At 38.8% G+C, this 26757-nt stretch overlaps 2 protein-coding genes across 5 annotated transcripts; both read right to left on the minus strand.

The window, feature by feature from the left end:
* Positions 1 to 2100: 2100 nt before the first annotated feature.
* Positions 2101 to 2742, minus strand: LOC121654004 (histone H2AX). The gene has a single exon (XM_042007827.1). The coding sequence runs from the start codon at positions 2659 to 2661 to the stop codon at positions 2233 to 2235; it is 429 nt and encodes a 142-aa protein (XP_041863761.1). The 5' UTR covers positions 2662 to 2742; the 3' UTR covers positions 2101 to 2232.
* A 1934-nt stretch (positions 2743 to 4676) lies between these two features.
* On the minus strand, positions 4677 to 26477 carry c2cd2l (c2cd2 like). 4 transcript variants are annotated; one of them, XM_042007824.1, is made up of 15 exons: positions 26216 to 26477; positions 25490 to 25939; positions 15422 to 15517; positions 12288 to 12407; positions 11785 to 11895; positions 11141 to 11254; positions 10582 to 10681; positions 10378 to 10510; positions 9916 to 9980; positions 9528 to 9649; positions 9111 to 9282; positions 8902 to 9000; positions 8524 to 8657; positions 7756 to 7969; positions 4677 to 6507 (listed from the first exon to the last, which is right to left on the minus strand). In XM_042007824.1, the coding sequence occupies exons 2-15, from the start codon at positions 25856 to 25858 to the stop codon at positions 6254 to 6256; spliced, it is 2103 nt and encodes a 700-aa protein (XP_041863758.1). In that variant the 5' UTR covers positions 25859 to 25939; positions 26216 to 26477; the 3' UTR covers positions 4677 to 6253. The 4 variants fall into 4 exon arrangements, with proteins under 4 accessions (XP_041863758.1, XP_041863759.1, XP_041863756.1 ...); XM_042007825.1 differs by having other exon boundaries at positions 8524 to 8618; positions 10582 to 10684; XM_042007822.1 differs by having other exon boundaries at positions 10582 to 10684.
* Between the last annotated feature and the right edge of the window lie 280 nt (positions 26478 to 26757).

A 26757-nucleotide genomic window follows, 5' to 3' on the forward strand; every position in this document is an offset into this window, starting at 1 on the left:
ACCCCTCTCCCCCGTCTTCTGTCTCCAACTGATCATTCCTTTTCCCATCTGAGTCTGCTATGTTGCTGTTTGTCACCGAACAGATAGGATCTCTACATTGTTTAGATTTCCTCAAGTGCACAGACCAAACTAAATGCTTGTCTTCCAAACAGTTGATAAAGTTATAGTCCTGCTTAGTCTGTAAAAACTGTAACTGTAAACTGTATGTGAAACTGGTTAAACTTTGATTAATTTGTTCTGCGGTGAATACAAAAACAACAAATATAGAAAAGGTGCCTCACATTTCTCACATCTCTGCTTCATGCATAAAGTTACAAAAATACCATTAAACTACCTCATTTGCTGCTGACCAGAAGGTTTCTTTCAACCACAAACAGCTGAAAAGAGCAAGAGTGGTAAATTTAGAGCCCTTGACAGTGCTCAGTCAGAAAATTATAGCTATCACAGCCAGCGGACGCTGGGTTTTTCCATCTGGGCTGGAATTTTTAGCCTGGATGTTGGTGTTGGACACGTTGTCAAGGCTGGGTAATTGGTTCGGCCTGTCCTGGGCTTAGCTCAAACTTGTTGCGTCATGCTGCTTTTGCCACCAACCAGCCAAAGCTGGGTTAGATGTCTACATATCCTCTTGTGGAAAGGCTGGACTGTGGGTGATTTCAGCTGCACATGGAATAAGAAAACATGCAATTCAGAATCGCAGACTACATTCCACATAGATATTACAGATGCAGATGTAGATCATCTCTCAGTTTATATATATATATATATATATATATATATATATATATATATATATATATATATATATATATATATATCATTAATTTTCAGTAGTATATATTCAGTCTGCAGTGAGCTGCCATCCATTGTTATCCATCAAACACCGCTGGGGATCCTCACATGCAGATTGCACTTTTTACACATTGAACAGTCAACCCCTGGTGGTAAAAGCAGTGAACAGCATTTCTACCATGTTCATCAACATTTAACTGTCACTCCAGTCACTGTCATCAGTTGTGCCACTTTCAAAACATTAAACATGAGATTTTAATTATTAATTTTGACTGGGCATGTTATGATAGACTGTTTTTTCAACCTTTCCCTTATGCAACGATTTAACTGCTGCATTTACAACTTTAGAATTGATGTTTTTTTTTTTTGTTTTTTTTTTTATTAATCTTACATATATACGCATCAGATGCCATAAACCAAATTCTTGGAACTTTTCTGCACATCTATAGTGCATAGAACTTTACCCCAAGACAAAGGATTTATTTTATGGGCTTGAAGGATTTACTCCAATACTTTAAAATCTTCTTAATGCTTCCCTTTAAAGAAAACTACTTCATACCATTTTCCTGTATATTTAGCTAATTAAATGTATATTCTTTAAATTAACCGTCACTGTGTTGCCTGATGTACAAGGGCTACTTATACATGAATTTAATTCTGCTTAAGCTTGCACTATTTTACCGTTGTTTCTTTCACAAAGGAAAACGGAAACACCTGGTACTAGATATGAAGAAACGTTAGAACATGTTATGCAGGCTTTAACCGCACACAAAAACATTAGGGTCACACGTGTAAGCCAATGAAGGCTGATGCAACAAGTAAACCCCTTCTTTAACATTTTCTTTCAAAATGTTAACCTAGAGCAGGGGTGCCAACCTCTGGTCCTTAAGAATTTAGGTTTTCCAGTCATAACAGTTTCACTGATCCGTTAGTTTTATCCTGGTGCGTCACAAGTAAATGTCTAAAACTGTCAAGCAGGCCTTTAAAGACAAGAGCTTGACGTCCATGGCTTAAACTTTATCTAAAAACCAATCCTGCATGAATTACGATTATGTGGAGCTTCCAATAAAAACTATAGGGTAAAAATAGTCAACCACAAGCTGGTCAAGGAGTTAAGATATTTCAAGTTTTAGCCCTCTCACCTGCAAAGTCACGCTGACCAAGGAATAAGGGTTATCAACCCGCTGAATGGGGATGACCAATAACATAATCACTAGTCTCCTCTCTTGATACGTAATTTTAATTGTTATACCAAAAATCTCTACATACTACTTGAAGGCATAAGCTCGCCTTAATTCAAACGCAACAACATTTACAAAACCTGCTTTTTATTAAATAAAAGGGCTTTTCGTGAAGCAAGACAAAAACAGGAAAGTCGCTCTTTTCGTGTGTGGGTGGCCCTTAAAAGGGCCTTTGGTGTTCCAGTGTTATTAGCTAGAAGAGCTAATATTCCTGAGACTGGGAGGAGGCCTTCTTTCCCGCCTTGCCGGAACTTGGTGCAGCCTGGCCGGTCTTCTTTGGCAACAGGACGGCCTGGATGTTGGGCAGGACACCGCCCTGAGCAATGGTCACGCCGCCGAGTAGTTTGTTAAGCTCCTCGTCGTTGCGAACGGCTAGCTGAAGGTGGCGAGGGATGATGCGGGTCTTCTTGTTATCTCTCGCGGCATTGCCAGCCAACTCCAGGATCTCAGCGGTGAGGTACTCGAGAACAGCGGCCAGGTAAACAGGGGCTCCAGCGCCCACTCTCTCAGCGTAGTTTCCTTTGCGGAGGAGACGATGGACACGACCAACGGGGAACTGCAGACCAGCACGAGAGCTGCGAGTCTTTGCCTTAGCGCGGGCCTTTGCTCCAGTCTTGCCTCTTCCAGACATTGTCGGTTGTTGGATGATTTCTTTCAAGTGAAGAAACTCTGTACAAGTGTAAATCTTAAAAGACGGGAAATGAATGCCGACGACCTGGATATAAACCCGTGTTTGTCCCGCCCTAAACAATGATTGGTCTAAAGGGCGAAAGTAGTCTGATTTGATTGGTGTGAAGAGGTCAAAAGGAAGAAAATGTCACTTATTATTGGTTTAATCATCTTAGCCCTGAACCAATCATTCTTCTTGGAATAAACAAAGGTAATTGGTTATTTCTTCTTCCTGTTCACAATGATTGGGTCAGGGGGACAGAGTTGACCAATTGAGAATCTTCCCTCCAGCTTTAAACTTTTGGCGCCACGACCCATTCAGCAGCACAAATTAAGTAAATTTTATAGTAAATTTTAACAGTAATTTAGATTTAATTCAATTATATGGAAAAGCCCCCGGTCTGTTATTCTTTTTTTGATAGGCCTCATTTCTCCCCGAGAGAAAAAATTTGCAAGTTGACCTAATTTGGTTGCATTGAAGTCCATATTAGTTCTATTTGGTAAATCATTTATTTTTCCCGATTAGAAAACACAAATGGACAACATTTGTAGGCTAATATGACTAGCTCATTTTGCATGTTGGTATCTCACTAGAAATACACACATACATACTTTGTTGTATGCTGCAACAATAAATAAGAGACCATTGCATTGGTAAAATAAAAAGGACTAGTCTTGTACATGAGTTTTTTAATTCTAGAATGATTAAACACATTTTTGGCACTTTTATAAAGTCTTAGGCCACTATTCCTAATATAGGCCTCATCTTAGTTGATGGAGACATTTGGATGAAATATGTTTTTAAATTTAGTAAGTACTAGTATATTTCTAAAAAAAAAAAAAAAGTCATATGGTTTAAAGCAAGAATAAAAAAGATAACACAGATAATATTACAATGACAAAGGTAGCCACCAAAATAGCTTATGTGTGAAGTTGTTTGTTTGATATCACAAACAAAAGATACCTGTTCATGTAAAAAAAAAAGACGTTTTGTCAACATGAATGTCTTCTACTGCAGATTGGAGTGACAAACTTCTCACCCATCCACTCAGCAACAACCTCCATCACAGTAGCTTCAAACCCTTCCTGTTTATGATGGTATCTATACACATAAAACAAGCACTATGTGCAGACAATTTCTTTCCCTCCTCCCTGTAACCAGTGGCACCAAACTGACTACAATCTACATGTAGAGCTGTAGTTTTTTAGAATGTAGTAAACCATATGATAAGAAATTCTTTATCCTGAATATTGCTTTTATGCATTGTAGAAAATAAAAATAAAGTAGCTTACAAATTCTGTACCAAATTGATTGTCATTGTGCAGTAAATGGTCACTTTGTTTGATTCTGATCTTAACACATCTGCATCCAGCTGGAATGTAAATAAAAATAATGGAGCAGCCACACAAACATAAACTCAGGATTTATATAAAATATCTGCAGATATTTCCGAAGGAAGTGACTTGTCAATTATAAACTGTGTTCACATATGCTCTACATTGAGGAAAACAACCACTCAAGAGTTGGAAGATTCAACACCACAGCCAACTCATGACACAAGGACACCCCCTTTTTCCTGCATCTTAATGATAAAAGACACACTTTTGAGGTGCTGAAATGCTAAAATCTTAGACAAAGAAGAGTTTGAGCGGTGTGTGAAAGAGGCCATATGTCAAAGTACAGACAACTTTGCATAACAGAAGGGGTTTGAGATATCAGCTCTTCCCGACCTACAATCAGTTATGTTAAGGAGATTGACAATGCTTGTTCACACGTAGCCTCAAGTGAAACTATGGACAATGGTCACTCAAATGAAACCTAAGTTGAGGCATGACTTTTAACGATAGTCGTTAACTCTAAACATCTCTAAATTCAATTCAGCCCAAATAGTTCAACACAGGCACATTTTATGTCCATGCCATGGATAACAAATGACTTTACAGTTGAAAATAGTCCAGTCAATTATACAAACTAAGTAATGCTTGAAAAATAATTTATTTGCAATAAATTACATTTAAAAATAAAACAAGTCATCCATATCTTAAATTTCACATCTTCTTTCTTTAAGATTACAGCCACAAACATAAATATTCCCTCATTGTGCCTTCAAACAAAGAAGTAGCTTTGTTAATTTTTTTCAGCATTTTGAATTTGTTGTGTATTGTTAACCACATTAAGACAGCACAGGCTCCAATTCTTATACATCTCTCCTTTGGTGAAGGAGATGCACCCTGAAGAATCAATTAATTTGGTTGTTCTGAGGTCCCAGAATTATTGCAGTCAGTTAAAAGGTTATTCATGCTCTCAAACAAAACACAAATGGCCAAAAACATTTGTACAGCTTTACATATAAGTTCTATTAGCATTTGATGGCTGCAACAGGTTTTCCTCATAGCTGAAGTTTCTAGTAATTTCATTTCCAGCATTGAGAGGAGTCACTGCAGCCATCACTCCACTCAACTTGTCCTGAGCTCAACATCTTCAAATGCTTCCATTATACACCCCTAACTTCTAAACAAGACTTATTTTCAAAACATTCCTGGATGATAAGTTTCTTAAATGTAAATGCAAGAGCTTTTTATGAGTTTAATCTATGAATGTGATCAAATATCAGCATTTTCTGTAGAATAGGACTTTTTTTGTGAGACACTGGACATAACACATCCAGTCTTGATTGCATTAACTGGACTCATCAGAGCCACAACGGTACCTGATCATGTTGATTTTTTTCACATGTTGATATTTAATCTCAATATTTTTTCCCTTATTTTAGTTTAAACTCACTGTTTAAAATAAATAAAAAAATGCAAAAGATGCTGGCATTTTGCATTTTCAAAATCAAAGTCAAGGTATGATATTCCACAGAAAGTAATTTTACAGAATTACTGATTTTTGTTTAAGATAAAACATCTGAAAAACAATTTATAAACAATAATTAATGCACAGTACAGCTAAACTGAGACAGGTTTGTTTTTAATTACTTAAATTATGTATTTATAATTACATTAGTGTGGAAAAACAAACATTGTCTCCATTTTAAAGTGTAATGCAACTAAAATGACTTCATTTGGCGCGGTAAAATAAATATCACATTTTATGAGTCCCATATTATAATAATAAATTATCTTTTTACAACCAACAAATTTTACATGTGCCGATTAAAAGAAAACAGAAAATCAGCCCAAAGTGCAACAGGTAAAGTCATAAAGTCATTTTACATTAATTAAATAGTCAAGGAGATTTCCACCACCAATCCCAATGAAACACGGCAGGTTGTGTTCAGTTGGGACACAAAAATGTTATTCTTCTTGCAGAGCAGCAGATCTCTTCACAAAAAAACATAAATTTCCTCGTCGCACTTTTCTGTAGCGTCATCTGTGCATCAAGTTGTTTCTAAAGGGGAGCCCTAGCAGAATATCTTTCCATCAGAAAGTAGCAATGACAATCCACCTGGGGTAATCAGGTTGTCAAAGACCATACTTTAGCTTAGTTGTTGCCCTGACAGTTGTGGAAGAGGCCTTAGAACAATCCATGATGATCCTCACAATGTTATTCAGTTATCTGCTGAGCTCGCTCCTCCATTCGTAGCTGCAGCCTTGTTTTTAGATTTGCCGGACGAGCGGAAAGAGAACCGCTTGATGATGCGTCGGGAGAAGCTACCAGACTTTTTACGGTTGCTGTTTGTGGCTGCGGCTGCAAAGTTGTTGCCCATGTTGGAGATGTCTTCGTGGGACTGGCTGAGGCAGGACTCCTTCTCTCGATGTTTTCTGCGGAACAACAGCTTTGTGCCACTCTGTAGGAAGCCCACTGCAGAAAGCAGATGGTAAACATCATGGAATTAAAGTGCAAATCATTACTGTAGATTTGGGACTTTGCATGAAATTTCTTCCTTGTAAATTTAAGTTATTATTTATGATTAAGTGTGTCCACTAAAAGCCATTTACTAGCCCAAGAAAAAAAAGTGATCACTGCAGGTCAAGGATATTGATTTAGCTGTTATATTGTGTAGAAAAACCAACAAATCCCAGATATGAAAAACTATTCTATATATGAACTGAACATTTTGGCTTCATAAATCTTAAAAACACGAACTGTCCTGAATTGAGCATCAGTTTGCTGACTGTGGAAATATGCTTGTTTTCTTCAGGCAGTCCTATAGGTTTTATTTTATATGCAAACAAATGTTCCATCAACATTTGCTGTCCTGTGCAGATCATTTTCATCCAATCTTCCACAGTCCATAATCACTTGTCTTTAATGTTAACCTTGTTTTCTGCTATTTAGGTTAGTACTGAATTTACTTTTTGTAGGACGTTTGTAATCCTGTGTCAACAGCTCATATTTAGAGGTCTGGTGAGAATTTTGCAAAATAGAGAACTGAAACATCCAATGATAATTTCATTTTATATGTCTTATTCATTAGGTCAGTCCATCTGCAGAGAGCCATAGGTCATCAACCAGAAAGAAAGAAAAATCGCACATTCTTCTTACAAAGGTCATGTTTCCTGTCAATCAGCCAGGTAAACTGCTTGTTAAGATTTCTGTTAAATGCAGATTCACTTGCATGTTATACATTTGTTGTTGTTTAAAATAAAAATAAAAATTAGAAAGTAATTCCAAGATTTTTTCCCCCTTCATTATTGAATTATTCCAGTTCTTCTCCAATTTTTTTTAACATTTGTTTGGTAAGTTTTACAAAGCTTTTGATATCATTTTGATACAATTGCGCATGTATTAGTTTGCTGCAGTCCCGCCTCCAGAGGGCAGTATAAGAACAGTAAGTCTACAAGGTGTGTATACCTGTGAATGTTAAACTGAAGTCCATGTTATGTAACACTTTACACTATTTGTTTGCATGTGAAATCTAGGGTCTGAAAGCAAAGCAACAATATGTAAAGATTAGATTAAAAATAAATAAATTTCATTAATTAATATATGATGTATAAAGACAAAGAGAACATTATATCTACTAAATAAAATTAAATTGCTGAATTTTGTGTGATCATTTTAGTTTTCTTAACATTCATCACCACTAAGCTGCAAACATCGTGCTACCTTTGTGGTCTTTGAGGCTGCGGGTTTCCAAGGCACCAGCAGAACCAGTATCCGACTCCACATCCTCCACAGATGGACGCTCCGACACGTCAGATGGTGTGGTTTCATCTGGGTCCTGGTGATGCCCAAGCCTGTAATGGTTTCCATGCATGGCTGCGTCCATGGCTGCGGCATAGCCGCTGGATAACATGCAGTTATCCTCTGTGAGTGGAACCTGATAAGAAGCAAAGAGAGGAAACTGGAGTTATGTTGGTCCACACTGGAAATACAGTCCTAAAAAGACACTGATTATGATCTGACATTTACTTGCACTTTCATATGTATAAATGCAGGATATGTAACAGAGTATAGCCCCATGATAAACAGGATCTTTACATTCAGCACTGAGTTTCACTGAACGTGCTTCCACAGATTTTCTGGGCAAAATCAGGTCAGAAGGCTCATTCTGTAACAAAGTGGTCCAATGGGGGGCTGTCTGTGACTGTGGATTAAATTTAGATCACACTCACATTGCCTGGCCCAGAATCAATTTTACATTCCTAGTAGCGCCATAGAAATAGCTTTTTTTTTTTAAGTGTTTTTGTCTTATTTTGTTGATGTAATTTTTTCTAAGTTCTTTGTGTTATAATTGTGTTTGAAAAGTGCTATATAAATAAAGCTAAAGCTAAGTAGTAGAGCTTAAAGGTACAAAACAATACATCTAAAAGATTTAAAGGAACAACTTTGTAATGACACAAACACTACAGGACGCAGTGGCCATTTTCTGACCTTTGACACGCCAGAGATGATTAGTGTGCTCCTTTTCGTTGGCGTCTTTCGTGCTGCTTTGGATGCAGACTCTGTCAGCTGCCGGATAGCCGTCTCTGCAACAGGATCCAGGCCATTAGACAGACGACTGCTCTCTGAGCAACAAAAACACAAACGTGTAAACAGGTGCTATACCACCAAACTGCAAAATCCAGTTTTTCAAACAAACATCACATCACTGCGTTGATGTTTGTTGCACTGCACATACTTTTGAAAAGGCATCTTTTGTCTCAGTCAGGGTTAAAACATTCCTCAGCTCGTGTTGCGCTGCTGTTTGTTGCTTATCCTACTTTGCATCTGCTTTGTAAAACAATGTCTAGGTTTCAGTCTGAAACTCACTGCTCGGGTTTGGGCTGCTGCTGCCTCTGCTCTCAGACAGGACAGTGGCTTTCTTCTCAACCACCTCCACTTTGGATGGAGAACGCAAGGGGGAATCACCTGAAAGTAATTGTACCTATCTGAAGTCACTGTTTATATAACCACACAGTAATTTATCTGTTGTTGTGCAGCAACCACAGCACAATGGAACAGCTGATGCGTAGATTTACCTGGGCTGCGGTCAAGTTTAAGTCGAGACTGGACGGTCGTGATGGTGGTGACAATGGTTCCATCTGGCATGATGGTCCGGTCCACGTCGACTTTCTTGGTGGGGGTGAGTGAGGAGCGAAGTGGCAAAGCATTGTGGGAACTACGAGGCTCCTCAGTTTCCATGTACATCAGCTGCAAGAGAGAAAAAAAAGACAAAAAAAAATCACATTTAATAGAGCAAATAAGTGTCCAACAGGGGGAGGATGGTGTAATAGGCTGTAGAGTGAACTATGCATCCTTTGTAGCACAGCCCTTCTGTTGTGAATCTTTTACAAATTCGAGCTTGCTTGATGTCTGATGATGAACTGTGATTTAATGTCATGCTTTTAAACAGTTTTCTGCCATTTTACAGAGAAGTAACTGATATTGTCACGCACCTCAGTGGTGATCGTAGCGTTTGGTGCCAAGCCGTGGCCAGGGCTTATGGACAGTACATGTTGTCCAGTTGGAATTTTGCATTGGAGGTTCAAGGCGATGGAGGCTTGACCAGTTAGAAATTCTGTCCAGATATAACAAAAAATCAGAAAGCATCATAATAAATAAGAATAAATTATAGTCAATCATAATTGTATAAACAACACAACACTTGTTTTTTTACTGTTCTGAGGCTGTATTAGGAGTAAATCTCAACAAAACACCACTACAGTGAGTTTACCAGCAAAGCGTTTTAGGCCTGGATGAATTTGCTTAAGCAGTCTAAACATTCTTGCTGATAAGCTTTGTGGCCAGCAGCCAGTAGCAAATTGGTATTGAGCTATCGCTTACGTTCCCTCGTGCCATTCCGCTCCAAAAGCCTTATTCTGAGCTCTTTGGTTTCCGGGCCAAGCTCCCTTCAACACACAGGAAACAACAGTGTCAGACGTTTTTTTTTTTTTTATCGGCTTTACTCCAGATGATTTTTCCTTTAATGCCCTAAAAACCTGGCAAATCTAAAGAATTGCTCCTTAAATTGCTCTTGCTTAATGTAAATGCAATAGTAAATGTTAATGTTAAATATATTTGTTAAAGATCCAACACTTAAAACACTCAGATAATTTAATGAACGTGACCGCATGGGTATGCAGATTTGATGCCCTGACTGTCAAAGTATGAGTTCAATGCTGATTAGTCCTAACTTTACGTAGGAAGAAATCAAGTGTAGCTTTGAAGGACCCTTTCACAAATAATAAGAAGCTGACTAAGACTAAACACTTTCATGTTAGTTTGAAACCCTATGCGACACCTTACAGAGTAATTTCTTCACTCCATTCAAGTGCTGTGTCAGGGTTGGTGGGCACAGGCAGGAAGCGGGTTTTCCTCTCTGTAGAGGGTTGGTTCAGGCTCAGGACACAGCACAGCTCCTCTGATCTGGACCACTGGCCTGCAAACACACAGCGACACAGTGAGGCTTGGTTGGTGGAAATGGTCTGATGCTAAGGGATAATATCTGACCTTTACTTAAGGTGACCCTGAGCTGCCGAAGGAGGAGCCGTCTCACCAAGACACTCTGGGGGGCAGAGTTCAGTCCCACTGATAGGTGATCCATTGGGGACTGCTTATGAGTAGAGAAAACAGAGCACAGGTCCTTTTAAATTAGTTTAAGCCCATAATCTTAACCCATACAATGACGCCCTTACTTTAACATTAATCTGAGTCAGAAAACGCTAACAAAAAGGAAGTAAACCCACTTTTAGTTCCAATGTTTTATGTTTCAGCAAATCATGAACCATGTGGTCCTTACCAGAGCTTAAAATGACTTCTGATACAACTTTGCAAACCTGTCTTGTTGCCATGTTCTTGTTTGAAAAAGAGGCAAGCCTTCCCAACAAGCCATTCATATTCAGTCTTTTACTAATTGTAAAGTTGATATATTTTGGCTTAGTTTTTATGTTCAATGAATAATATGACAGTGTAAGGATATACTTTCTTTTTTAAATGACTGTAGTTCATTTCTAGTTAGTCTAATATCTTATTCAATCTTTCACAGACAGACAATAAAACAATTTCTCACCAAAGGAGTGGACGTGCACATCTTGAGATTGAGAACCATTGCTGGCTGCGAGCTGAAAAGAGTATCCTCTATCATTCCTCTGATCGTGTCCAGGTCTGCCGCACTGTCGGTGCCCTGAGAAGTGAAAAAAAACAACTGCTGTCTGTCTGATGATGGTGACACAATCTGGTGCAAAAACAGAGATAACTACAAGTAGCAGCTTAATAAATGATTGATGTTTATTTCGTCTGATTTTGAGTTTTTAATGACACTTCTTATATTTTTCAAATTCAGTGATCATCATTATGTGACTTTCTCCATTAATAGAAAATATCTTGTGATGCTAAATATTTATTCATCTTGCTTTATTAACCTTATTGCTGCTGTTGTCAAATGAGGCATGTACTGTAGGTTTATGTTACTCAGCAGTGGTATTCCCTTCATGACTCACGATGAGTTAAATGGGCTTGAAAGTGACTCACATGAAAAACATTACATGTAGACGGACATTTATGACAAGAATCTGGCAGAAGAATGTCTGGCATGTGCTTGATGTTTAAAGGCATGTAAGCATTTGGTCTAGAAAGACTGAGCAGTTTAAAAAATGAAACCTTCATTGGCTGCAGTCATATCAGATTAGTTGTGTTGGTATCAAATGTTCTCACCCGTCTCTGCAGCTTGCACGGGGACACAGTCAGAGAAAATGATGGCTGCTTGGAAAGAGTCCAGGATATCAGCAGGCCCTCCTCCTCTACCTCCTCCAGGTGCACCACCACCTGAAGGAGACAAGGCAGGGAGTGCAACACGTCAAATGCAAAGGCAGACAGCAGAATAATGAGCATGCAGTATAACAATAAGGGATCTGGATGTCACACATAAACATTATTGAATATTTATGGCACAATATCATTTTTATAATTCACCATAAGACAGCAACATCTGCAATTTAATGTGAAGCATTGGCTTATTGAGCAGAAAAAAGTATTTCACATTTTATTACAACTGCAGTGATGGCAGAATCCCATGAGAGTTTTGTGTGTATGAGTATGTAGGTGGAAGATCACACATTTGCATAACAATGCAAATAATTCTCTGACATTCTCATGTGCTTTAGAGGCTGTCCCTCCTTTGTACAAATCCCAATAATCCAGGTGCCGTCCTGCAGTACCTTTGCCACCGTTGGTGATGTAGTGATCTGATAGGTGTCCATGGAAACGGCAGCAGGTGACTGCTGGGTGACCATCACAGGAAATGTCACAGTGTCCACCCAACATTTACAGTGTAAAACCTGCAAAACAAAAGTAGGATGACACTCATCACATACACTTGCCATACAGAGATGGACAAAAATAGTTCTTCTGTTAATGAAAGAAAAACTCACAATGGTCACTGAAATAACTTGAAAAGTAATAATAAAAACAGATTTACTGAAACTTGACCAAAAAAATCAGACATTGCTTTTGAATTTTTCAACAGAATTATTTAAAAAAAGCAACTAATGAAATGACAGGTCTGTACAAAAATGATGGCACTCCTAGAAAATATTGAAAATATGTTGACAACAGGGACATGTTCAAGTAAGGTATGTCTTCTGATTAGCATCACAGGTGTCTTCAAACTTGTAATCAGTCAGGCTGCCTATTTAAAGAGTGACAAGTAGTCACTGTGCTGTTTGGTGACAGTGTGTACCACACTTAACATGGACCACAGAGAGCAAAGGAGAGAGTTGCTGCAGATTAGAAAGAAAAGCATAGACAAGCATGTTTAAGGTAAATGCTATAAGACCATCTCCAAGGAGCTTGATGTTCTTGTGACTACATTTGCACATGTTTTTGAAGTTTAAGGTCCACAGAACTGTAGCCAACCTCCCTGGATGTGGCCACACGAGGAAAAGTGATGACAAATTAAAGAGACGGATAATGCAAATAGTAACCAAAGAGTCCAGAACAACCTCCAAAGACATTAAAGGTGAACTCCAAGGTCAAAGTACATCAGTGTCCGATAGCAACATCCGTCGCTGATTGAGTGAAGGTGGACTTCATGTGAGACGACCAAGGAGGGCACCACTGCTGAAAACGAATCATAAAAAAAACAAACTAGAATTTTCCACAATGCATATGGACAAGGCACAAAGTGTCTGGGAGAATGTCCTTTGTACAAATTAGACTGAGATCCTGATGGGCCATGCTGAAAAACGTAAAAAGGTTTAGTTGGTGGGCACGGCGTGGGCATTACTAGTGTCAGACAGGCAGAATAGTGGCAGCAGGTGGCAGATGCTGTCAACACCGTGTCAGAGGGAAGACATGCCAGAGATATCGGACGGTGCGGCTGGATATCAGTTGGCAGGGCATCTGTCTGCCATGCGGGAGATCAAAGTTCGAATCCCACAGGGGGGAATAATACCACCTTCCACTTGGGCCCTTGGGCAAGACGCTACAGCCCACAGTAAATCATTTTGAAGAAAAGCGTCTGCTAAATGACAGTAATGATGCCGGTAATGTAGTCTTTTGTTTTAATTAATAAAACAAATATGTACAGATAAATCTCAGATTGGTAGCAGTTTATTTGGTGTTAAATAATATTTCTTTCTAGTTCTTGGGTGTTCCAGTTGGGTCGATGGTGCTGCAGCGAAAGGGGAAGGCTAGAGACTTTACACAGCACCACAGCAGCCGTGTCCTCAGAGGAAGTCCTGCATATGCAGAGGGACATGATCACCGCTATTAACAATGTGACCAAGGCGTTGCGGGAAATAGAGACTGTCTTGATGGAAATTGGGACAACAATTTAAAAAGGATTGTGTAAGAATAAATAAATAAAAGGAAATCCATCTCTTGTGTGTTTCATAAGCGTTGCATCACTTCTAGACGCTCCAGCCTCCAGTCTGCGTCCCACTCTGCTGGATCTCAGAATAAAAGACCAAAGCTTACTTCTCGCATTTTCTTTTCCTGACTGGTACATGTTGGCAGCACACTGTCCACCTCATCATTTCCTTGTTTTTATTCTGTACCGTTGGTGTCGCAGTTTCCCGTTTTCCCAGATTTTGTGTGAAAGCCAGGGTCAGAATTTCCATGGAGGCAGGAACATTCTCTCGCCAAGTTTAGTTTTTATAAATCCCAAAAGTTGACTATAATTGGCGTACGCCGGTATTTGTACCTATGCCAGCTTTATAAATAAGGCCCCAGGAAACAAACACTGTCCCAACTGTGAAACATGGAGGAGGCCCAGTTATGTTCTGGAGCTGCTTTGTTGCATCTGGAACAAGGTGTCTTGAATCTGTGCAGGGTACAATGAAATTTCAAGACTATCAAAATATTCTGGAGCAAAATTAGCTGCCTAGTGTCAGAAAGATTTGGTCTCAGTTGTAAGACACTCTCTCAAAAGGATAATGACAAAAAAAAACACAGCTAAAAACACCCAAAAATGGCTTAAAGAAAAACATTGGACTATTCTGAGACGACCTTCAAGGAGCCCTGATCTAAATCCTATTAAACATCTGTGAAAGGAGCTGAAAACATGCCGTCTGGAGAAGGTACCCTTCAAACCTGAGACAACTGGAGCAGTTTCCTCATGAGGAGTGGAACTAAATACCTGTTGACAGGTACAGAAGTCTCATTGACAGTTACAGAAATTTCTTGATTGCAGTGATTGCAAAAGGTTGTGCAACAAAATATTAAGTTAAGGGTGCCATAATATTTGTCCAGGCTAGTTTCATCAGTTTGGTTTCGAAAATAATTTTGTTGAACAAAAATTTAAAAGCAATGTCTGATTTTCACTGGTTAATTTTCAGTAAATTTTTCTTCATTGTTTTTGTCAGTTTTATCAGGTCCCAGCAATTTTGTTCATGTCTGTATGTTGTTGAGTTATGATAAACTTCACAGTCCACTAGAGAAACTTGTCTGGGGCTAAAAGCCACTAAACCAGGGCTACTCAATTCGGTCCTACGAGGGCAGCAATCCAGCAGGTTTTCCATGTATCCCTGTACCAACACACCTGAGTCAAATTAATGAGTCATTGTGTAGAACCTGATTGGCTGTTAGAGCCACCTAATTTGACTCAGGTGTGTTGGTACAGGAATACATGGAAAACCTGCTGGACTGGGGCCCTCGTAGGACCGAATTGAGTAGCCCTGCACTAAACCATACAGCTCACTTGTCAACGACATTCCTTTTGTGGAAACACAATTCCACAACCAAGCAATTTTGTAATAATAAGCAACAACTCACATAAGGTGGATGGAATCAATGAGTTTCTCTACTGATTCAGTTTTCAAGGTGTAACATGGAATGAAAAATGATTTCTTACCATTCGGTTCGCTGACTGGTCAGTGCAGGTCACGCTGTCTATTGCAGAGGCAGCAGATAACTGGAGACTGTTGTCAAACGTTATCTGGAGCGAGCTCTAGCAGAGACAGAGGAAGAGAAAAATGTCCTAAATATTACATAAGAGGAAGATGAGACACACTCGGGGATGACATAAAGGAGCTTGCAGTGCAGCACTCAGATACAGTCGTCATGGGTCTTTAATCAATTTGAAAATGAAAGAGCTGCTGTATTCCAGAAAGTAAAATTATAATCAAAGCATATTTAACATCCAAGAAGAATTTCTTTTAAAGAAAATCCCTGGGGATGATTAAACAATCACTCGTATGTGGTGCTGATCATTTGATGCATGGCAATAAAACAATTAAATGTCAAACAAGTTAAGATTAAGATGTTTAAATTTTAATACTAAAATTTTTCTTAATGTAATGTAAACGAGTCCCTTTCAGTAATGTTTTTTCCATGTCAAATTGTAAAAAACATGCTGTTATTAAAGATGTTGTTGCCAACTAACACGCAGTCATTGTGCTGTATTTATAAAAAAGCTAAATTGATTAAAGCCCTGGCAGATTTTGTGGATTAGTGGACTCTGATGAATAGCACCTAAAGATATTGGCAAAAAATATCACACCATGTTTTCATCAAAGCGTATAAGGTGGAATTTTCATCCCATGTTCATTTGAGCTTTTGTGATATTGGCGTGGTTTTTCTTTATTAAACAGACGTCCTGTGCCGCAGTCATCACAGCAGCATTACCAAAACTGCATCAGTCAGTGCTTAGTCATGCTGACAACAAAGCAGCCTTTCCTGTTTGAGTATCAGCAGTGGAGGACAGCTTCCACAAGAGGAATTAGAATCTCAGTAATAAGAAAAGATGCACCAGAATTGGGAAGACACCAGTGGCTCCCTGTCACTTTGTGCACACACCAAAGGATCTGTTCAACTGGACAGCTTTAACTGGATCAGGAGAAGCAAGTGAGAGAAAACAAATCCCCTATTGTCAGGGCATATGTTCCACTAGCTCCAGGTCCAATCTGTGTCAAACACAACCATGGAGGCGGGGCAGAGGTGGGAGGATGATATAACAAAGTTTGTGGTGTGTGTCTGTGTGTGCATGTGTCAGTATTTTCGCCAGAAGGGCAAGAAGCCAAGTGCAATGCTGCAAGCTTACGTAGGTTGCCTGGACTAACACTGCAGTCACATGACTACAGCGTACAACCGGCTGTGTTTATCTCGGTTGGCTGGATCTAAAAACTGCTCAGTCGCCCAACCGTTGATTACATCCAGAGTGCAGAGCAAATATAATATGATGAATTTTAGCTCAGAAAAACCCTCCCAACACAGAATTTTCTTTACAAAAAGATTTTTTGCCACTGAAGCCGTACACTTGTGCATCATTCTGCAGAAAAATAATGCAATGATGGCAAAAGAATATTTTAATTCTCATGTTTGTTTTGTATTTTGTCAGAGCAGATTTAGAAAAATGCTGGAAAGGCTGACAGTGAGAGTCACATTTACATGCTACCTGTTTTAGCAATAAGACAACCAGAAAACAAAAAAAATATCCTAAAACCAAAACATATTAGATAACATTTCAGCTTAAATTTGTGCTTTATTTTAGTGTGTCAACCAGAATATAAACCAAGAAAGATGACTGGCCTGCCAGATTCTTATTCTCTATTGTTTCCGCCTCAGAGCATTGATCTTAATATCTGCTAAATCTCTGGGCTGAACAATTGTTCAAGCATTAAGAGTGTTTCATTTTTTGTTTGGGGATCAGTCTGTTAGATTATTGTATGTACCTTTTTTCCCCCTGGTCTTTCTGCAGTGTTTCTAGTGATGTTAATGTTGAAGAAGTGGATCTTATGGTGAATTTAGGTGGTGCTGCAGAACCATTATCTTCAGGATCTTAAAAGCATATGAGACAATTATGAACATCTTTAAGCATTACTGCCACAAAGTGCTATCAGTTCACAGGAACTGTTCCCAAAATGCATGAGATTTGTTAAAATGCCAGTTGTAAACTTTTGATGACCAATTTTAAAATAAAGATACATGAAACGTTTTTAATGACTTAATCCCACTCGAAAAGTATGCTGGGTATTTTTGAGGGCCTTTTCATTACAAGCTGCTGTAAATAGTCTGAGACGTATTAAGTTATCTGAAAGCTCAAATTTTGGGGTGTATAAACTTGTAAGAACTTTTTACAATTGTACTAAACATAACTAATTTTTTTTTTAAACTCGAAATACTAGATAAAGTGTTTGGTCTCTTACTTGATCTGTATATGAAAGATGAGCTCATCTTCAAGTAATTAGATTACTCGGAGTTAACATTAATTTTATATGTGCATCCTAACATCTGCATGAACAAGCATGTAGCTGGTAGTAGATTACAGATTATAGGTTTTTATTGCTTTAATAAAGTTTGCCTGGAGAATTTCTCAATCATTGACTTCATTGGTAACAATCTGGTGCTCTGTGGAGTTATATATCCGCCTGGCAGAAGCTATAGAGTTTATTTTATCATGGACAGAGCAACACTGGAAGCCTGGCCACTGATTTGTCCTTGTGAACCATCGTTGTTCAGTGAAGTGTGTATGTGAAGGGCAAGTCTGCAGAGAACCAGTTCCTGAGGACATTCATAGTGTCATTTCAGGTTTGTCAGTATTACTCCCTTTGGGTCCAGCTGGCTTGGTAAAGCATGTGGGTCAACCAGAAATACACTCTCCCTCTGGCTTTTGATGACCCTTATTTACTTTTCCTACGGTTTGTGTTCATAACGCGTATCTAAGGATGAGGCTACAACAAGATAGAATAGTTTCCCAGTTAAAGAATACACACACACACACACATTTATATATATATATATATATATATATATATATATATATATATATATATATATATATATATATATATATATATATATATATATATATACACATTCTGTGTGGAGTTTGCATGTTCTCTCCAGGTTCTCCGGCTTCCTCCTACCATCCAAAGACATGCATGATAGGTTAATTGGTTATTCTAAATTCTCCCTAGGAGAGAGTGTGCGTGTGAATGGTTGTTTGTCTATCTGTGTTGACCCTGCGACAGACTGGTGACCTATCCATGGTGTACCCTGCCTCTCACCTGTTAAAATGCTGGGATCGCTCCAGCCCACCCGCAACCCGTAATGGAATAAGCCGTGAAGATAATGAATAAATGAATATATATATATATATATATATATATATATATATACATATATATAGTATCCTTTATCTGGGTATGTACTAGCAACACCAACAGTCACAGAACTTTGGCCTTTGCCCACAAACAATGGAACTACAGACTGCCTTTAATGTGAATAAAATCTATAATGATTAAAAAAAATTAATGCCATAGATGTAAACCCAGTGGGACAACTTGATGGACTAAGTGGACTTTCTAAGACTGACACCTGCTGACAAGTGCCATTCTCTGTACTACATCTATAAAGTATCGAACCATCAAACATTAAACATTCCTTCCTACAAAAGATTGAATGTTTCTTTTCTTTTTGTCCTTTTGATTGTTTTCAAATTTTCAATTTGATATGTTACACTGTTTTAAAAACTGCATCTTACTACATTCATAAATTATAAATAGCTAAATACAGTACATTTCAAACAGTAAAATGATGGATAACACTCCTTTCTTGTAGATTAAACTTTGGCTGGTTAAAGTAAAGCTGGCTGGTAAGGCTGAATCTCACCCACAGCTGTGACTGAAGGATAAAAAGGAGTTTCCTGCACGGTCATATCAAATGAGCGCTGAGTGCTTAATGTCCCCTGTCATTTGGAAGGAATCTACTTGAGCATAATCACTGGGCATTAATCATCTACCAGCAACTGGCAGTCAGGGTGAGAAGAAATGAGCTCTGCCAAGCTAATCACAAGGCTCTTTATAATTGCAGATTGTGAATGGACAGGGAGCTTCCTTCCCTGCAGATGCACTCGGTTTTGTGCTCCTCTAACATCTAGTAATGACAGTTTAACATCATGTGTCAGCTGCAGATGCATGCACAGTCTACTGTTGCATTATGATCCGCAGACCTTGGGAGGTTGACTGCTACTTTAAGCCTCCTCTAGTCCAGTCTGTGACATGTTAAGTAGATCCATATCAAATCCTGTACCCCAGGCTCATACAGTATTATTTTAACATATTGACAATTATTCAGGATAAAGTACTAATCAGAGTCCGAATAAGCTCATATATATACACACACACACACACACATATATATGTATATATATATATACATATATATGCATGTATGTATGTATGTATGTATGTATGTATATATACCATTCTGCAGAATTGAATGCACCCTCATTATCTTATTATTTCTTTTGATCTATGTGAAATGTGCTTTACTAATGGCAATTATTAGAAATACACAGTGAAGCATCAGTAAGACATGTTGTTTTTGGAGCAAGCCCACTCCCTGTATCTGCATTCAAAGTCAAAGGCAAATTTATTTGATACAGGGAGTGGGCTCCTCTCCTCTCCTCCTTTCTCAGTCTCATCTTGTTTTTGTGTATGGGGGTCAGGGTCAGGTTTCCCCTCAGGAGGACACAGCATCCTGGTAACACACAAAATTAGTAAGACAGAATGAGGATTCCAGGCGTACGTCACTATTTGCTGCTGTGAAGAGAATATTTATAAACACATCCAAAACAGACTTCCAAAGAACTACAGAACTTCATCTGAGCAGACACTTCATCATTAAGAAATTCCTTTATTTAGCTATAAATAAAACCAGACACAAGCTTTATAAGCAATGCAGTATTAAAAAGCTTTACGTAGTAGGCTTAACAAAATGCTCTACCAGTCCACATGTTACGTTAGCTATCTTTTCCCATAACATGCAAGCATAAAGAGCTGACTGGCTGTGTAATAAGTTGCTTGATCTGCAGCAATGTTTTGTCAAATTTTGTCAAAATGACTTTAGATTAGGCCCAGGCTTCGACGTCAAAACATCACATTGTATGAGAAATGATGAGTGTCATTTAACCCACTTGGTTAACAGCTACCCCTAATAGCTAGTAGTGCTAAATAAAGAAATGATAACACAACAAATGTTTGTTCCATGTGAGAACCAATTATACTGACAGGTAAAATGATTAAAAAGCTCAAAATAAAATAGCTTTATATCGCATTGTAACAGTAAAACTAATTTAAATAAAAAAAATATCTATTTTTTTAATACTAATAGATAAAACTGTCATACCGGAACGTCTTTTGGTGGATCCAGGAAATTCAGTCTCAACTGTCATGCTCATTTAACTTCAACATTGTCTAAAAAATGGCCTAATGTCTCCAGAGACCTGATAGACATAACTCTACCTAAAAAAAAGTAGGTTGTCTCTCAGAGAAAAATCTATATAATATCTGTTATTTCTTAATCTGTCCTTCATTTTATACGTGTAAATAAATGTTCACAATTTTATCAAAGATTTGTTAATTAGTTTTTCTGCCAAGATTTAGCTCAAATCTGCTGTGTTTCTGCTGTGCCTAACAACTCCACAGTCAAGCTGCAAGAATTCAAAGCAGATAGTCTCTAAAATAAAAAAAATAAAAAAATTTTTTTTTTACAACTCTGTTTTTAAATAGAGAAGACATAATAAATGATGAGGAGATGCTACTCTGCACTAAACATGGCCCTGTCACATTTAAGATGAGCTAATATTTTTTCATGAAATTGGGTACCTCCTTTAAAATTGTTTATGCTTCATGTGTTCATTGGAAACTTTATGTGCCATTAACAAAGCATCGCAGCTTTGTGGAGCTGCAGCCTTTTAATACACAAAATAGGTAATATGTGTTTTTCATAAAGACCTAATTCCAATGCAAATGTTTTCACATAAATGAAGGTTTTCTGAAAAATGCACAGCTCACATTCTTGTGTTCAGTTATTTTATCAGCTACAACGGTGTGTCTATCCTGGCTGTTCTCACAGACTTGGATAGACTGTTCTGTGAAAAGGTCTTTCAGATTCCCTCTTGCCTGCCTACCTATTCACATCTACATACACACCTGCTTCCAGCCTTCAGTCCAGCTGGTAACTCTGGACCACCCTTCTAAACCCAACTCAACCGCCTACTCATTTATGTTTTTTATTTTATGTTTTGTTTAGCTAAATCTGAACATTTTATTTTATATTTTTTATTCCTATTAGGAACAAAATAAATATTCTGAAACAATCTGTTAGCTATTCTGTGTTAATTCAAACAATTAGAAAATGTTTCATTTAAAATTTGACTAATGTTAATGGGGGAGGGGATTATGAAGCAACACACCTTGTTAGAAAATGACTCGAATTCACAATGTTCATCTAGACCAGTGGTGGGAAACGCTGGTCCTTGCAGGCCCTAATCCTGAGCGTTTTAAATATTTCCCTGCTCCAACACACCTGATTCAAATTAATGAGTCAGTGTCAAAAACTTGATAAGCGGTTTGACCCGTTATGAAATGAATCAGGACCAGGGTTCCCCACCATTGACCCCGAATTAATGTCAAGGATTTAAAAGGGTTGCTTATCAATAGGTCTGCCCTAATTACTAACTGACTTGTATAATCATGAACATGGTTGTATAATCCTCATAATCATCTTAATTCACTTGTTTAAAAATAGCTGTGTGAAAATGTCATATTTCCACATGTTTCCACCATTTAAGAGAGCTGACTGAGTTCACACCCTTCTAATGCCAGCACATCATTGCATGCTTGTCCACTGCTCTGGACAGGCAAACAAAAGTGGCTTAGAAAGCCTAAAACAAAAACAGACATATTGTATATGTGAGGACAGGTATGTTCTCAGTTTACTAGGCTCTGCACAGTTTACACGGTGATGCGGTGGGTAGCACTGCTGCCTCACAGCAAGACGGTCATTTGTTTGAGCTTTGGCTGGGGAGCAGTTCGAACAGGGGCCTTTCTACTCAGTTTGGATGGTCTCTCTCTACAGGCATTCCTTCCAAAGACATGCATGTTAGGTTAACTGGTCCCTCTAAATTCTCCTGAGGTGTTTGTGTGAGCATGTGGGTGGTTGTTTTTCTCTATTTTGGCCCTGTGATAGACTGTCGTCCTTTCCAGGGTGTACCCTGCCTCTTCCCTGCTAATTGCTAGGATAGACTCCAGCTTCCCTGCAACCCTGAATTGGACACAGTACAAAAGCAAACCAAACCATGGTGCAAAATTTTTCTGAATTCTCCACCAAAACAAGTCTCACAGACTATGCTGGTATGAATTCACTCTTGATGGCAAATTCCTCACAACGATATACTTATTTTTTTTTTTTTTTTTTTTTTTTACCAAAATCCACACAAAGACAATAAAAAGCTTGTGGTGGGAAACAGTGGTAGAAATGAAAATACTTATAACATAAGTATAGTATATAGGTATGACTGAACACAACAGATTCTACAGAAGAAAATTAGTTGGTGAACCTGCTCTGCTGCTTTACTTTAACCTTGCAAGCTCATCAGAGTTGACTTTGTTTGGATAATTTTCAACATTATCATTTAAAGACCTCTGTCAGCATCAATCTTAAATGCTTGAGAAGTACTTAGCTTAATGCTATAAAGGATTTGGGCACTAATCCCCACATGATGACACTGAGACCATATCTTCATCCACGCTGCTCCTCCAGGGAAGCTCATGTTTTGCCTGATGTAGAAACGTAATCATGGAGTGCAAGCTAGAGGAGAATGTCATTCTGCAGGACCATGGCATGGGTGGTTGCTCCCGTGTCTGCTTTCAAAATGGCCACAGAAACCTGCCTGGCAGGTGCCAAGTCCCTAATGTATGAGAGAAGCAAAGAATGCAATGCAACCAATTTTTTTGCCACTGTCTTCACAGACCCTTAAAGCAGGTTTTTTTCCTGCTGGTTTTCAGGGTGGAGGTGCAAATCTACAACATAATATTAATATTACAACTAAGAGAGTTAATATGATAGGACCACTACAACATGACAGCTTCATAATGAACTCCTGGAGGGTTAACAAACACATACCATCACACCTGTAGTTGAGTCCAAGCATGTGACCATTACACTTCAACACAAGGAAGGTATCTTAATCTCCTGGTCACAGTGGCTCTTAAATTACATCCCGTCAGTGCATCTGCTCAGTAAGACACATTTGTGAATTATTTTTCAAGTGTCATGTTTAAAGGTTCATTAATAGTCAAGCGGGATCATTTGCATACACTCCAGACACATTTAGAATAACAGATTGCTTGATGCACAGTCACAGTGACTAGCAGATATTTTATTGTGATGAGTGAGCCCAGTGAGCTCTTGGCTCACACACTCATTTCACAAATTCAACACCACATGGACAAACAGACACACACACAGCTTGTCTCTCCATCCTCAAACTTCTGATGTACCCAGTCTGGAAAATAACCTTGCTGATACTTTATGTCTGCTAGTGTGACAGCCTCTCTAGCATAACAACTATTTCAAAGATGTTTTACTGGTGTTTTAAAATATTTTTTAAAGCCCAAGGGCCATATAGTTGTACCATATTAAACCTACAAAGAGGTATAACGTTCAAAACTTGCAAACCCTTGAAAGAAGAACAACACCTTCATGTATGGTATTTATTGCTGCCATAAAATCAGTTAAATCATCCGTAAAAATATATTCCTAAAACATGAGTGTACTATGAGTTACTGCAACTTAGCTGTACTGTCATATATTTTTCATATGTGTCATAAACGTGATAGGAATGTAAGTAATGTAAGCACAGTGTACTTGGCATCTGGAAACATTAAACAAACTATCAATAAGGAGTCCAAAGTTCAACCAAGGTTCACTCCAGATCTGCAGTGTTTGTAAGTGACAGCTTCAAAGGGCATGGTGGATCAACTAATTAGGCCATTGTAAGATAACTAAACTGGCACATTTTCTCTGGTGTATTACAGAAAGCTGTTTCCAGAGAATCTCTAAAATGTCGTACTATTTAACCAAATTTAGCCAGATGAAAAAAGATGGTATCTGTCCAACCTCAGCTAACTTAAAGCTGCAAGCCAAAACATGTGGAATGAGGACAACACATGCAGCTCAATTACAGTGTAAAGATGTCATATGAAAGGACATGAGATCAAAGTTCAGTGGACCAGCACAGATTCTTTTACCCATCACACATTACCATCATCAAGGCTTTGAGTGTTTTTTTTTTTCTTCAAATCAACACTCATCACTTAAAACATCACAAAATGAGTAACATACATGGGCAGGCTTTCAATCTGCAAAGGGGAGGAAGGTAAGGCAAGCCTTGTGAATCAGAATCACACACACACACACACACGTATATATATATATATATATATATATATACGTGTGTGTGTGTGTTTTATAAGTTGGGGTGAGAGAGGATCCTCTCCTTTGCCAGTGCTCACAGGAAACATCTGACTGTGTGGCAGACTTTGATTCACACAGATCAAAGGTGCTATTTAGGAGGGCGGACCTTTACAAACTTTGGATAACCCTTTAGCATGTGTCAGACTACCAACTGTCTGGAGCACTGACTACACAGAATCAAACATTTTTGTTGGAACTGCTATAATATTGACAGTAAAGTTTGTGAGCTGAAGGAAAGATAAGACCACCATTGTGTCTTGGGAAGCAGCAGCATTCATTTAGACTTGTCCCTCAGCGATAAAACACACATCCATTTTAGACTATTATTATGACATGTGGGTGTTACTGTGGCTATGCTGACTAGTCTCGCCTCTCGAATCTTTTGTGTATTGATTCAGAGCTGTTACGCAAGGCTCTGCCCCCCCATCCTCTTACCGATTAGAAACACTCTAGCTCCCACACCTCCGCCTCACAGCCCACACACACACTTACAGCACACATAAGCACCTCAACACCTGCTAAACTATACATGCATCTGCGAAGTGGAGTAACATTAGGCATATTCTTCTTTACTTTGCCTTCATTTTCCATCAGCTCCCTTTTTGCACTGCAACTATGTTATACACCGTTCATTCATAGCTTAAAGATCTCAACTCACCCCATGCCTGCAAGCCTGCTCATTCAAAGCCTTGACCCAGGTTCGCTGCCAGTGTTCCCTGAAGGACTTGAAGGAGAAGAGAGAGGTCAACAAGCCTTTAACTCCAGCCTCAGATGCATGTCCTCCATCCTTGCCAGAGCGGAGTTTCAGCAGGAAGCCCCAAACTCCTCCAGCCACGCTCTGATGGGGCTGAGTAGGGAAGACCTGCTGCTGCCACGCTGTCTCTCCTCTGCCATCCTTGGCTGTCTTCCTGGATTTCCACAGCCGCAGTACAGTCAGCCAGTACTGGAGGAGCCATCTCAACACAATAAGCAAGGAGGCTAAGAAGAGACCCACCAGACACAGCCAACTTAACTCCTGGAGCTCCATCAGCGCCTCCTGGAGCCTTTCATATCATCAAGTCCAGATGGAAATATCAGGACTGCCAGTTAGAGATCAGCTTCTTATAGCCTGTAAATGCCAGCACACAGTCATTTCACTTACTGATGTATTTACACATAATAACAGTGGAATTACTAATAATACAAATGTTGGTCATAGACCCCCACCCCCCTCAAACTTTGACGTGCTCATTAATGGTCACCGTTCATATTTGTTTATGGCACTGGTGGAAAACGGCGTTAACGTAACGAGGGTACATGTATATAAATCATGCAAAATGAGGGGTACGATGAAGCGCAGGTCATCTGAGAAAACTCACACAATCAATTCCAGCTTCACACAAACCTGAAGTTTAATTTAAACGATCCGAGCTGCAGGCTGCAGGTAACCAAACGCGTATGTAGCTGGCTTCATGGCGATATGGATCGCTCCCAACAGCAAATGTGTTTCCCATCTCTTTGCTGTCAGCGATGTTTTCCTTTAATGGTTCTCTGCTGTAATATATCGATTAGAAAACAAGCCTTATGTTGTCTGTTAGAACATTACAAGCTCCGACGGGTTTAAAATCTCCGCTGGTCGTGCCCTCCTGCCACTGCAGCCAGTTTGTAATGACGATATGACAATGATTGGCACTGGCCTGCAGGTGGCGCCGCAGAGGCGGAAGAGAGCGACGCAAAACCGGAAATGAAGAGCACTGGCTTGAAAACCTGAGGGTGTAAAGGTGTAATTTATTAAAATTTCATACCAATTTCACTTTCTACTGAACATAAAACTTATTTTTGGGTAAATTTTAACCATGTTGTAACTAAATTAATTAAGGGTTAATGTAGAGGTTATATCAACAAAGAGTTTGAACACCAATTTGCAATGCAAGAAAAAGAGAAGTA

This window comes from Melanotaenia boesemani, chromosome 15, assembly GCF_017639745.1.
Source record: "Melanotaenia boesemani isolate fMelBoe1 chromosome 15, fMelBoe1.pri, whole genome shotgun sequence".
NCBI lineage: Eukaryota > Metazoa > Chordata > Actinopteri > Atheriniformes > Melanotaeniidae > Melanotaenia > Melanotaenia boesemani.